We start from the raw sequence: 13775 nt of genomic DNA, 5'->3' as shown, positions 1-13775 counted from the left end.
GGCAGGCCCCACCAGTGAGGACACGGGTTCAAGACTCAGGTTGCCAGCAGGGGGAAAGAATGGTGAAGTGGTTCCGTGACGTCTCTCTCTCCCTCTCCTTCCAACACTCAACTGGAGGAAAGAAAAGATATGGCGGGGCGGGGCGGGGCGGGGCGGTTAAGTGTACATATATCACCATGCACGAGGATCCAGGTTCGAGCTCCTGGTCTGCAGGTATCTATCATTCTCTCTCCCTCTCTATCTCCACCTCTCTCTCAATTCCTCTGTCATGTCAAATAAAAATAAAATAGAAAAGAAAAAAAGGGGGAGTTGGGCAGTAGCGCAGCGGGTTAAGTGCACGTGGTGTGAACCACAAGGACCGGCCTAAGGATCCCGGTTCGAGCCCCCGGCTCCCCACCTGCAGGAGAGTCGCTTCACAGGTGGTGAAGCAGGTCTGCGGGTGTCTGTCTTTCTCTCCCCCTCTCTGTCCTAGCCAACGATGACGACAACAATAACTACAACAACAATAAAATAAAAAGAAAAAGAAAATAAATAAACAGAAAAACGGCTGCCAAAAGCCTCGGATTCATAATGCCAGTACTGAGCCCCATCAATTACCCTGGTGGCAATGAAAGGAAGGACGGAAGGAAGGAAGGAAAGAAAGGAGGGAGGGAGGGAGAGAGGGCAGAGCACCAGAAGTGGTGGAGTGATGCAGGCACTGAGCCCCAACAATAACCTTCATGGCAAGAACAAAATAAACCCAAGTCCTCTCTCTCTCTCTCTCTTTTGCCTCCAGGGTTATCGCTGGGGCTCGGTGCCTACACTATAAATCCACTGCTCCTGGAGGCTATTTCCCCCACTTTGTTGTCCTTGTTATTATTGTTGTCATTGCTGTTGTTGGACAGGACAGAGAGAAATAGAGAGAGGAGGGGAAGACAGAGAGGGGGAGAGACAGACAGACACCTGCAGACCTGCTTCACCGCCTGGGAAGCGACTCCCCTGCAGGTGGGGAGCCGGGATCCTTACACTGGTCTTGCACTTTGCGGCATGTGCGCTTAACCCGCTGTGCTACCACCTGCTCCCCCCTACCCCCCACCAAGTTCTCTCTTTTTTTAAAAGAAATATATATATTATTTATTTGTTCATGAGAAAGACAGGAGGAGAGAGAAAGAACCAGATATCACTCTGGTACATGTGCTGCCAGGGATCAAACTCAGGACCTCATGCTTGAGGGTCCGATGCTTTATCCACTGCGTCACCTCCCAGACCACCCGAGTTCTCTTTTTAATGTCACTCCCACGATGAACTCCAGGTCTCAGGCACATACTCTATCAATGCTCCAATATAAAATTCCTTTTCTTATTTTTATTTTTAAGGATCCAGGACCTCACGCAATAACCCAGAAAGGGAAAGACACCAGGGTGTCAGAGCGTCCCCTGGATCAGAGGCGTGGCGAGGAAGCCCTAACTGCTGAGCTCTCTCCTCCCGTTTCCAGTGGGGGCTGACTCTGGTACACATGGCGCTCTCGGTCTCTCTCTCTCTCTGTTGCTCTTGTGTGCTGGCGGAGCTCGACCCTAGGTCCTCACCCCTGCAAGGCAGCTGCCCGCCCTACCACTGAGCTACAAACTCAACCCCACAAGCCCTGTGTTCTTACTCTATTCATCTTGAGTTATTAGAAAAAGAGAACTTTTCGTGCCAGAAAAAACAAAATTAAATTGGGGGATGATGGGAGTAGTAGTGAGAGTAGTAGGTGTTGAAAGAATTTAAAATGACCCCGTTTAAAAGCTGTTAAGTGGGAGTCGGGCGGTAGCGCAGCGGGTTAAGCGCAGGTGGCACAAAGCGCAAGGACCCGCTTAAAGATCCCGGCTCGAGCCCCCAGCTCCCCACCTGCAGGGGAGTCGCTTCACAGGTGGTGAAGCAGGTCTGCAGGTGTCTGTCTTTCTCTCCTCCTCTCTCCATTTCTCTGTCCTATCCAACAACATCAATGGCAATAATAACAATAATGACAACAAGGGTAGCAACAAAATGGGAAAAGATGACCTCCAGGAGCAGTGGGTTCATGGTGCAGGCACCGAGCTCCAGTGATAACCCTGCAGGCAAAAAAAAAAAAAAAAAAAAAAAAAAAAGTTGCTAAGTGGATGAGTGAATTCTCCTGCCGGGGAGGGGACTCTTGTGGGCCGCCGGGCAGGAGCGGTTCCGGGAGAGCTGCCCAGGGGCACAGCCAGCCCCTAGGAGGTGCACCTGCCCCGGCGCAGCAGAACGGATGGGCGCACCTCAGCTGCGGGCACCGAGCCTCAGCAGGTCCAGCGCTGGCACTCAGGCATGAGGTCTGGAGCTCAGTCCCGGTGGCGCATGTGTCTCCGCTCCTCTCCCCCCCGTTCACTAGAAAACAAATAAATCTTTAAAAAACAAATAAAACAGGCACCTTTTGTTTTTTTGCCTCCAGGGTCATTGCTGGGGCTCAGTGCCTGTACCATGAATCCACTGCTCCTCAAGGCCATTTCCCCCTTTTGTTGCCCTTGTTGTTGGAGCCTTGTTGTGGTTATTGTTGTTGTTGATGTTGTTGGATAGGACAGAGAGAAATGGACAGAGAGGGGGAGAGAAAGACAGACACCTGCAGACCTGCTTCACCGCCTGTGAAGCGACTCCCCTGCAGGTGGGGAGCCGGGAGCTCGAACCGGGGTCCCTACGCCGGTCCCTGCGCCTTGGGCCATGTGCACTCAACCCACTGCACTACCGCCCGAACCCCATAAAACAGATATCTACTCAGAGTCGCACTCAGGGCTGAAGAGGCGGCATAGTGGTTATGCAAACGATTTCCATGCCCAAGGCTCCAGGGTCACCAGTTCAACCCCCAGCATCACCAGAAGCCAGAGCTGAGCTGCTCTGATTAGAAACAAACACGGGAACCCGGACTTCTCTCCTCTTCATCTACCCTGCCTCGCTCTACAAAACAATGAAGAGATGAGGCCACAGGGGGCCGCTGAGGTGTCCCCCGTGAGACCTGGGCTCAGTCCCTGGCGCACACATGCACTAGTCTGACTGGCGGCCTGGAGCCAGCTGCCGTGCCGCCCAGCGAAGGTTCCTAAGCACTTTGTCCTAAACACCAACGAGACTTTAAACAAACCCTGCCAGAAAGACATGAAAACACCAGTTGTGAGTGTCTAGACAAGTGTTTTAATAGAGGTGCTACCCAGAGGCGAGGAAGACAACCACCAAGGAGAGGGGGAAGGAAAGTGACACAATCTTTACACAGCAGGTACTCGGGACTGGAGGGTAACCACGGGAGGGATCATGCTCAAGGACCCAGGTTCAAGCTGCGGTCCCCACCGGCAGGGGAGCTTCACTCATGGTGAAGCGGGTGTGCTGGTGTCTCTCTACCTCCCTCTTCCCTCTCAATTTCTGTCCTGTCAAGTTAAAAAACAAATTAAATTTTTTTTTTTAATGTCAGCAGGCTCTAGCCCGCTCGAGGACTTCTGGGGGTCTTTACTGAGAAACAGTGAAGCAGCCCCCTTTCTTTCTCGGCGGCACCAGTTAGTGCTGGGGTTCGGTGCAGCGCTATGAACCCACCACTCCTGCCAGCCATTTCCTTTTCTCTTCTTTCCTTTTGTTCTGTCCTATTTTATGAGATAGGACAAAGAGAGGCTGAGAGAGAAGGCGGAGACAGAGGAGAAAGTTAGACATCTTCAGGCCTGCTTCACCATTCATGAAGCATCACCCCTGCAGGGGGAGGCAGGGACTTGAACCCAGGTCCTTGTGCACGGTTATGTCTGTGTCTGAAGGGCTGCACCAGCACCCAATCTTTTCTGTTTTACTTTTTTTTTTAATTTTTATTTATTTTATTTATTTATTCCCTTTTGTTCCCCTTGTTTTATTGTTGTTGTTGTAGTTATTCTTGTCGTTGTTGGCTAGGACAGAGAGAAATGGAGAGAGGAGGGGAAGACAGAGAGGGGGAGAGAAAGACAGACACCCGCAGACCTGCTTCACCGCCTGGGAAGCGACTCCCCTGCAGGTGGGGAGCCGGGGGCCGAACTGGGAACCTTGCGCTTTGCGCCACGTGCGCTTACCCTGCTGCGCCACCTACCGCCCGACTGCCCCCCCTTGCAAGAGACCTGAACAGTAAGGCGCGCGCACTGGTAAGCGACTGCTAGGGCCTTCTTCTCCATGTGTCTGCTCAGAACGAACCGAGTGCGGCTCCTGGGCCAGCCGCTGAGCCTGAGCCACAGTCAGTCCCCACAGTCCCCACAGTCCCCACACCCGGCACGCATCGCAACAAAGGCCTTGGCTTCCTTCTTGCTTTCAGACAGAGGCAGAGCGAGAGGAGAGACACCAGAGACCCCCACCGTCCGTGCAGCCTCTGCTGGTGCAGCTGGGGGCTTTCCCTGCGCAGCACCGCCTGGGCTCAGTGGCTGTGGGGACAGTCCCGCAGAAGCCACCCGCTCCCGGGCTGGGCCGCCGAGCCCCGCGAAAAGCAAGGAGACTCCTTTGTTAGTTGGAGCCGAGCCGCACACAGCCGCCACCTAGTGCCGGGAGCCCGCCACTCCGACCGCACCGCGTCCACCGTCCGTCAGTTCTCAGCAGCAGAGGCGAGTGCGGGAAGGGACGCGGGACTGTCCGGGACTGTCCGGTGGGCTCTGTCCTCACTCACATGAAACGGTCACATGTGCTGTGCCGAGCCGAGCCCTGCCTTGGGCTGCAGGAGGCGGGTAGGGAGACGCAGGGATGGAGTCCCCCCACTTATCTGGGGGTGGCCCTAGGGCAGTCACCCAGCCCCCTTCCACCAGCCTTCAAGAGGCAAAGGGCTCAGCAGCCTCCTCTTTCCAAAAAACCGAGGGAAACAGACACGGCCAGGCAGAAGCACAAGGACAGACGTGAGGACCCCGGTTCGAGCCCCCGGCTCCCCACCTGCAGGGGAGTCGCTTCACAGGCGGTGAAGCAGGTCTGCGGGTGTCTGTCTTTCTCTCCCCCTCTCTGTCTTCCCCTCCTCTCTCCATTTCTCTCTGTCCTATCCAACAACGACATCTACAACAATAACTACAACAATAAAACAAGGGCAACAGAAGGGAAAATGAAATAAAGAATGCTTCATTAAAAAAAATAAAGTCACTAAAACGTAACTTACGCCAACGGCCAAAGCTTGCGTTAGAGTGAATTTCACATGTACCCGGCACTGTACACGAGTTAATACAGTCTGCCAGCTAATAGTAATATAGTCTTTTTCTCCTCCTTTCATTCTTCGTTACTGCCACAAGGGTCAAACCCACTGCTCTTTGCAGATTTTTCCTGCTTTTTGTTTGTTTGTGTTTGTTTTTGCGTTTCTTTGTGACAGAGAGAAAGGGGTGGAGGAAAGAGACAGACCCCTGCAGCACTGTCCCCCCATGCAGCCAGACCCCTGCAGCACTGTTCCCCCCCATGCAGCCTGCCCCACTGCAGGTGGGGACTAGGGGCCCGAACTCCGAACTCTGCGCTCTACCGGGTGCACCACTGCCGGGCCCAGTAACTCTGCTCTGATGAACAAGGACAAGGCTCCTGTGCGGAGGGGAGCCAGCAGGGCGGTTCTGCAGACAGACTCTCATGCCTGAGGCTCCAAAGTCCCAGGTCCATCCCCCGAACCACCGTAAGCCAGAGCTGAGCAGTGCTCTGGGGAAAAGTGAATTAATCAATGGATTTACTGAGTGGCCAGGAAAGCCGGCGGGGCGAGGAGAGGGGCTGGGTGCTTTCCCTGGCAAGCTGGGTGAGACGTGGCGGCAGGTCAGGCGCAGGTGGTGAGAGAAGCCCGAGATCTCTAGGGGAGTCAAAGGTTTCATCCCGGGATCCTGCACTAGAAGCTCTTCTTGACCGGAGTCCTGGATGAAAAGGCCCGGGCTGGGGAGCCGGGCGGCGGCGCAGCGGGCTAAGCGCAGGTGGCGCAAAGCGCAGGGACCAACATGAGGATCCCGGTTCGAGCCCCCGGCTCCCCACCTGCAGGGGAGTCGCTTCCCAGGCGGTGAAGCAGGTCTGCAGGTGTCTGTCTTTCTCTCCCCCTCTCTGTCTTCCCCTCCTCTCTCCATGTCTCTCTGTCCTGTCCAACAACAATGACAATAACTATAACAATAAAAAAACAAGGACAACAAAAGAGGATAAGTAAATAAATACTTTTTAAAAAGTCCGGGCTGGAGGTGCGCCCGGGACGCGCACGGTACAGGAGCTCGGACGTCAGCACGCAAGGCTCCCCGTTTTGACGTTTTGACGGTTATCTAAGGACACTATGGCGCACTCTCCGTCTTTGTAGCCAAGCTCTCACCCCACCGCCGGGTGGCCCAGCCTGAGGGGATTCCGACCCGTGACACCGAGGCTGCCACTGCCAACTGCGTGAGGAGAGCAACACCCAGGACAAAGGACCCGGCTCAGCGTGACAGACAGACAGACAGACAGACAGACAGATGACAGACGGTCGCACAGCCCAGCAGGCAGGAGTCCTCAGCTCCGTGCTGGTGCCGCTGTAACAGAATCAGCGGGAGACGAGTGTGGCCTGCAAAGCTGTGCCGACATCCTCCAGAAGAAGCTGCCGGGGCCTGGACGAGGGAAGGGAGGGGAGGGAAGAGGAGGGGAGGGGAGGGGAGAGGAAGGGAGGGGAGAGGAGAGGAGGGGAGAGGAGGGGAGAGGAGGGGAGAGGAGGGGAGGGGAGGGGAGGGAAGAGGAGAGGAGGGGAGAGGAGGGGAGGGGAGAGGAGGGGAGGGGAGAGGAGAGGAGGGGAGAGGAGGGGAGGGAGGGGAGGGGAGAGGAAAGGAGAGGAGGGGAGGGGAGAGGAGGGGAGGGGAGAGGAGGGGAGGGGAGGGGAGAGGAGGGGAGAGGAGGGGAGGGAGGGGAGGGGAGAGGAAAGGAGAGGAGGGGAGGGGAGGGGAGAGGAGGGGAGGGAGGGGAGGGGAGAGGAAAGGAGAGGAGGGGAGGGGAGGGGAGAGGAGGGGAGGGGAGAGGAGGGGAGAGGAGGGGAGGGAGGGGAGAGGAAAGGAGAGGAGGGGAGGGGAGAGGAGAGGAAAGGAGAGGAGGGGAGGGGAGAGGAGGGGAGGGAGGGGGAGAGGAGAGGAGGGGAGGGGAGAGAAGGGGAGGGGAGAGGAGGGGAGGGGAGAGGAGAGGAGGGGAGGGGAGAAGAGAGGAGGGGAGGGGAGAGGAGGGGAGGGAGGGGGAGAGGAGAAGAGGGGAGGGGAGGGGAGGGAGGGGAGAAGAGAGGAGGGGAGGGGAGGGAGGGGGAGAGGAGAGGAGGGGAGGGGAGAAGAGAGGAGGGGAGAGGAGGGGAGGGGAGGGAGGGGGAGAGGAGAGGAGGGGAGGGGAGAGGAGGGGAGAGGAGAGGGGAGGGGAGGGGAGAGGAGAGGAGGGGAGGGGAGAGGAGGGGAGAGGAGAGGAGAGGGGAGGGGAGAGGAGAGGAGGGGAGAAGAGAGGAGGGGAGGGGAGAGGAGGGGAGGGGAGGGAGGGGGAGAGGAGAGGAGGGGAGAGGAGAGGAGGGGAGAGGAGGGGAGGGGAGAGGAGGGGAGGGGAGGGGAGGGGGGAGGAGGGGAGGGGGAGGGGGAGGGGAGAGGAGAGGAGGGGAGAGGAGGAGAGGGGAGAGGAGGGGAGGGGGAGGGGAGGGGAGGGAGGGGAGAGGAGGGAGGGGAGAGGAGGGGAGAGGGGGGAGGGAGGGGGAGAGGAGGGGAGAGGGGGAGGAGGGCAGCTTCCACAGCTTTGCCGGCTCAGCCGGCCCAGGTGCCCACAGGAAGGGGTGCGGCCGCCGGGTGCGAAGGGCACGGAGAGCAGCCTGCTGCGGGGGGCACACTGGGGGCCGGGCGGGAGAGGGAGCGAGACACCGCGGAGAACCAGGTGGCGGGACCGGGTGCCAGCACGCCGCCTCCAGGCAGCCCGGGACGCAGGCGTCTCTCAGAGCAGCTCGCCATGTGAGAGCGGCCCACACCTGCACAGCTCCTCCCTCCCTTCTTCCTACCTCTCCTCTCCTCTCCTCTCCTCTCCTCTCCTCTCCCCTCTCCTCCTCTCTCTCCCTCTCCTCTGCCTCTCCCCCTCCCCCTCTCCCCCTCTGCTTCTCTCCCTCCCCTCCCTCTCTCCCCCTCCCTCTCTCCCTCCCCCCTCCCCTCCCTCTCTCCCCCTGCCTCTGCCCGGTGCCTGCCCCAGGCCCCCACGCTCCTGGAGGCCACTTTCCCCCTCCGCTGCCCTTGCTGAGAAACCGGGAGGGGAGAGCAGACAGACAGACGCCTGCAGACCTGGGCCTTGGCGCCATGGGCGCTCCACCCGCCGCGGCCCCCCTTTCCTTCTTTCTTAAGATTTATTTACCTAGAGAGCCAGGCAGTGGGGCAACTGGCTAAGGCGCACATTACAGTGTGCAAGGACCCAGGTTCGAGCCCCGGTCCCCGCCGGAAGGGAAGGAGTTTCACGAAGCAGGGCTGCAGGAGTCTCTCTGCCTCTCACCCCATCTTCCCCTCCCCTCTCGCATTCTGTCGACAGCCAACAGTAAAATAAAAACGAGTAAGATTTACCCCCCTGGCGGAGAGGAGAGAGGACCAGAACATCAAAGGCTCCAGTGACGTGCCCCCCCCCCCCCCGTGACTTTTCCTTCAGCTGAACTCGGACAGAGGAGGGACAGTGGGGGACTCCCCAGCACCGCCCCGAGTGGCCTCCCCAGGTGGTGTGCGGGCTCCACTGGAGCTGGGAACAGGGACCCTCCGGGCCGCTGCTTCTGGCTGTGAAAGGCCCCCAAAGGGCGGCAAAGATGGGCCACCTCAGGGCACAGGCACAGTGCAGGGACACCTGGGCGGCTGGGGCTGGGGCCCGCAGAGCGGAGCCGAAGGGAACTCCGAGGCGGGAGACGGGGACATGGGGATGGGGACGAAAAAGGAGACAGGGACACGGGGACGGGGATGGGGACAGAGAAGGGGACGGGGACACGGGGACGGAGACAGGGACAGAGAAGGGGACAGGAACACAGGGACACGGGGACGGAGACGGGGACAGAGGAGACGGAGAAGGGGACGGAGAAGGGGACAGGGACACGAGGATGGGGACGAAGAAGGGGACAGGGACACGGGGACGGGGACACGGGGACGGAGACGGGGATGGAGACACGGGGATGGGGACACGGGGACGGGGACACAGGGACAGGGACAGGGACGGAGACGGGGACAGAGAAGGGAACGGAGAAGGGGACAGGGACACGGGGACGGGGATGGAGACAGGGACAGAGAAGGGGACAGAGAAGGGGACAGGGACACGGGGGCGGGGACGGAGACAAAGAAGGGGACAGGGACACGGGGACGGGGACAAAGGAGGGGACAGGGACACGGGGACGGGGACACGGGGATGGGGACAGAGAAGGGGACAGGGAGACGGGGACAGAGAAGGGGACAGGGACATGGGGACAGGGACACGGGAACGGGGACGGAGACGGGGACAGAGAAGGGGACAGAGAAGGGGACAGGGACACGGGGACGGGGCCGGGCCGGGCGGGGGAGAAGCAGGAAGACACAGGCGAGTGCCCCGGTGGGGCCCCCAGCCCCTGGCCACCGGCACAAGGCACCGAGGGAGCGCCCACCGGGCACCGGGCACAGGGCAGCAGGTCGGACGCCAGCCTGGCTGAGCAGGAAAGGCGAGTGCCCCGGGGCCGGGAAGTGGGGGCGTCATCTAGAGGGACCCCACGCCACAAAGGCGGGTACACTCAGCCACAGCCCAGCGACAGCCTCACCCCACGGAGGGGCGGAGACAGCTGGGGGGCCGCAGCCCACACGCCCAGCCGGCTGAACCCCACTGCTCGTCTCTCCAGAGACGCCCCGCAAGAGCCCCGCCAGCACGCACCTGCCTGAGGAGAGGAGCCCCACAGACAGACACCCAGATGGACGGACGTGGAGGGACCAGAGGGACAGAGGCCGCGTCCCAGGCCCAGCAAGTGGCCTCTCAGGGTGCAGGCAGGGGACACAGGCAGCGAGGTCCAGGAAGCGCACCGGGACCGGGACCCGCAGACCAGTCGGGGGCACCGGAGCCGCCTTCAGGGCTGAGTGGGATCACTTTGTGGGAGTCATCCTCCAGGGCAGGATTTCGGGGTCACTGTCTAGGGGCTGGGAGCATTTCGGGGACCACCCTCGCGCGACGGGGAGGACCTAAGGCCTCTGGACGGCAGCGGCCGCATTCAGGGCACTGGGGGGCCAGAGACATTTTGGACTTTGGGGGGTCACTGGATCTCTGGCACTCTGGACTCTCGGGGTCACCTCCGGGGCATGGGGGACCTGAGGCACTCTGGACTTTTGGGGTCACCCTCCAGAGTCGGGCAGCCTGAAGTGCTCTGGGATCTTGCTGGCGCCCGCCAGGGCCAGGGGGACCCCAGGCACTTGGGACTCCGGAGGTCACGTCGAGGAACTGGGGAGATGGGGAGCCGGGCGGCATCTGGGCGGGGGCGGGGGCTCAGGCACCCGGGAGTTTTGAGGTCACCCCCCCAGGGCTGGGGGGCCTGAGGTACTTTGGGCTGAAGTCACCCCGCCAGGGACTGGGAGAAGAGGGGCCGGGCGGCGCACCTGGTTGAGCGCACACGTCACAGTGCGCAGGGACCCGGGTTCGAGCCCTTGGTCCCCAAATGCAGGGGGAGAGCTTCGTGCACGGTGAAGCAGGGCTGCGGGGGTCTCTCTCCCTCTCTACCCCCCACCCCTCTTGATTTCTGGCTGTCTCTACCCAATCAATAAAAGTAACAACATAAGTAAGTAAATAAATAAGTGGGCTGGGGGGACCTCAGGCACTCGGGACGTTGGGGTCACCCCAGGGGCTGTGAAGACCTGAGATACTTCGGACTTTTGGAGACACCACCCAAGGGCTGGGGGTCCTGAGGCACTCTGGGATTTGGGGTCACCCCCGGGGGGCCTGGGGGCACCTGAGGCCTTTGGGACTCTGGGGGTCGCCCTCGGGGGCTGTGGAACCTGAGCTCCCGGGATCTGGGGGTCGCCCTCGGGGGGCTGGAGGGTCCCGAGCTCCTGGGATCTGGGGGTCACCCTCGGAGGGGCTGGAGGGACCCGAACTCCCGGGATTGGGGGTCACCCTCAGAGGGGCTGGAGGGACCCGAACTCCCGGGATCTGGGGGTCACTCTCGGGGGGCTGGAGGGTCCTGAGCTCCCGGGACTGGGGGTCACCCTCAGGGGGCTGGAGGGTCCCGAGCTCCCGGGACTGGGGGTCACCCTCGGGGGGCTGGAGGGTCCCGAGCTCCCGGGATCTGGGGGTCACCCTCGGAGGGGCTGGAAGAACCCGAGCACCCAGGATCTGGGGGTCACCCTCAGGGGGCTGGAGGGACCCGAGCTACCGGGATCTGGGGGTCACCCTCAGAGGGGCTGGAGGGACCCGAACTCCCGGGATCTGGGGGTCGCCCTCGGGGGATAGGGGGCCCAACCACCCGGGATCTGGGGGTCACCCTCGGGGGGCTGGAGGGACCCGAGCTACCGGGATCTGGGGGTCACCCTCGGGGGGCTGGAGGGTCCCGAGCTCCCGGGATCTGGGGGTCACCCTCGGAGGGGCTGGAAGAACCCGAGCACCCAGGATCTGGGGGGTCACCCTCGGGGGGGGGCTGGGGGTCCCGAGCTCCCGGGATCTGGGGGTCACCCTCGGAGGGCTGGAGGGTCCCGAGCTCCCGGGACTGGGGGTCACCCTCGGGGGGCTGGAGGGTCCCGAGCTCCCGGGATCTGGGGGTCACCCTCGGGGGGCTGGAGGGTCCCGAGCTCCGGGATCTGGGGGTCGCCCTCGGGGGGCTGGAGGGTCCCGAGCTCCCGGGATCTGGGGGTCACCCTCGGAGGGGCTGGAAGAACCCGAGCACCCAGGATCTGGGGGTCACCCTCGGGGGGGCTGGGGGACCCGAGCTCCCGGGATCTGGGGGTCACCCTCGGGGGATAGGGGGCCCAACCACCCGGGATCTGGGGGTCACCCTCGGGGGGCTGGAGGGTCCCGAGCTCCCGGGATCTGGGGGTCACCCTCGGGGGGCTGGAGGGTCCCGAGCTCCCGGGATCTGGGGGTCACCCTCGGGGGATAGGGGGCCCAACCACCCGGGATCTGGGGGTCACCCTCGGGGGGCTGGAGGGTCCCGAGCTCCCGGGATCTGGGGGTCACCCTCGGGGGGCTGGGGGGACCCGACTCTGCGGTCGCCCTCGGGGGCTGGGGGACCCGAGCGCCCCGACTCTGCGGTCGCCCCCGGCCCGGGTGCGCGGACAGGCGGGGTCACTGGCGCCGGGCCGGGACCGGGACCCCGTGGGTGGGGCGAGCCCGGCGGCGGCCGCCCATTGGCCAGCGGGGCCCCGCGTCCCCCAATCGCCGCGCCCCGGCCCCGCGCGCGCCCGCCCCCGCCGCCCCCTGCCGGCCGCGCGCCGCACTGCAGCGCCCCTCCCCCGCCCGCCCGCCGCCCGCCGCCCGCCGCCCGCCCGACTCACCGCCGCCGCCGCCGGCCCGCCGCCCCGCCGCGCCGCCGCCCCGCCGCCGGGCCCCGCGGGAAGCCCGCACCGCTCGGCCCCGGCCCCGGCCCTCCGCGAATCAATCACCCCGAGGAATCCCCCAGAAAAATGCAGCGGGCCTCCAAGATGGCGGCGCCGGCCGCAGCACCGCCGCCGCCTCCGCTGAGGCGGAAAGGAGTCCCCGCCGCCCCGGCCCCGGCGCCGCGCCTCACCTCACCGGCCGCCCCCGGCCTCGGGTCCCCGAGTCCCGGCTCGAGGCGCCGCGCGCTGCCGCCGCCGCCGCCGCCCGGGCGCCCTCACCTCATCGCCCGCGCCGCCGCCGCCGCGTCGCCGCCCCCGGTGAGCCGCCGGACGCCGCCCGGCCGCGGTGGAAGGACACGAAAAGGAGTGCGCGCCGGCCGCGGAGGGACACCACGCCTCCCGCCGCTGCCGCCCGCCGCCGCGCTGGCTCCTGGCGCGGGGGGCGGAGACGCCCGAGGAGGAGACGCGGCCGCGCCGGGACGCGCGGCGGCGGCGGCGGCGGCGGCGGCGGAGGGACAAAGGCGGCGCCGGGCCTCGGGGCCGTTGCTTCGTTCGCCGCGGCGGAGGGATCCGCGCCGGACCCGGCAGGGATCCCTCCGCCCCTCGGGCCCTTTAAATGGCGGCTGAGCCGAGGCGGCGCCGCCGCGCGTCTGTCTGTCCGGGCCTTCCGCGCCCCCCAGCCGCCCGTCCTCCCGGGGTGCCCGCGGGCGGCGGCCGCCCGGAGCCGGAGCCGGTGTCTCTGTCGCGGGACGGGGCCCAGACTTCCGGGCGCCCCGAGACCCCTGTCGCGGTGACCCCCGCGGAGCGGGGGTCAGGGGTCAAGGGTCAGCGCCCCCGTCCGGCAGGTGCCGACGGTCCCCCCCCCCCCCCCCCCCCCCGGCACGGGCGGCAAACCGAGGCGGAGCCCGGGCGCCTCCTCCCGGGCGCCCACCTTGCTGCCGCTCGGGCCCCGGAGACCCGCGGGAATAACGGCCTCCCCGGGGCCCGGCCGACCCGGGTGCGAGCCTCCCTCCCCTCCCCGGGGAAGCTTGGCTGCGGGCGTCGGTCCGTCTCTGTCGCTCTTTCCCACCCCCTTCCTTCCCTCTTGCTTTCTGACTCTCTTCTCTAATCCATCAAGATCAAATTTAAAAAGAAGAAATTTAAGAGAAATAGGGGCCGGGTGGTGGCGCACCTGGTGGGGCGCCCGTGTTAGAATGTGCGAGGATCGGGGTTCGAGCCCCCGGGCCCCGCCTGCAGGGGGGAAGCTTTGCGAGCGGTGAAGCAGGGCTGCAGGTGTCTCTCCGTCTCGTCATCTCTATCACCCCTTCCCTCTAGATTTATGCCTGTCTCTAGCCAGTAATA

At 63.5% G+C, this 13775-nt stretch overlaps 2 protein-coding genes across 3 annotated transcripts in view; both read right to left on the bottom strand.

The window, feature by feature from the left end:
* Window positions 1–12816, bottom strand: part of KMT5B (lysine methyltransferase 5B) — a 47652-nt gene extending 34836 nt beyond the window's left edge. Inside the window, exon 1 of one of the 2 annotated variants that reach the window (XM_060177255.1) lies at window positions 12626–12816. The gene's annotated coding sequence lies outside the window, so the exon portion shown is untranslated. Of the gene's footprint in view, window positions 1–2252; window positions 2383–12625 lie in introns of those variants that run through there. The other variant, XM_060177257.1, reaches the window with a different exon arrangement.
* Window positions 10831–12246, bottom strand: LOC132533975 (proline-rich protein 2-like). Its single transcript, XM_060177363.1, has 5 exons — window positions 12188–12246; window positions 11894–12064; window positions 11620–11838; window positions 11416–11563; window positions 10831–11259 (listed from the first exon to the last, which is right to left on the bottom strand). The coding sequence occupies exons 1-5, from the start codon at window positions 12244–12246 to the stop codon at window positions 10831–10833; spliced, it is 1026 nt and encodes a 341-aa protein (XP_060033346.1).
* Window positions 12817–13775: the final 959 nt, after the last annotated feature.

The sequence above is a fragment of the Erinaceus europaeus genome, chromosome 17, assembly GCF_950295315.1.
Source record: "Erinaceus europaeus chromosome 17, mEriEur2.1, whole genome shotgun sequence".
NCBI classification, from domain to species: Eukaryota; Metazoa; Chordata; class Mammalia; order Eulipotyphla; family Erinaceidae; genus Erinaceus; species Erinaceus europaeus.
Note: the sequence above shows the minus strand (reverse complement) of the source record. Positions and strands in the feature narration are given on the sequence as shown.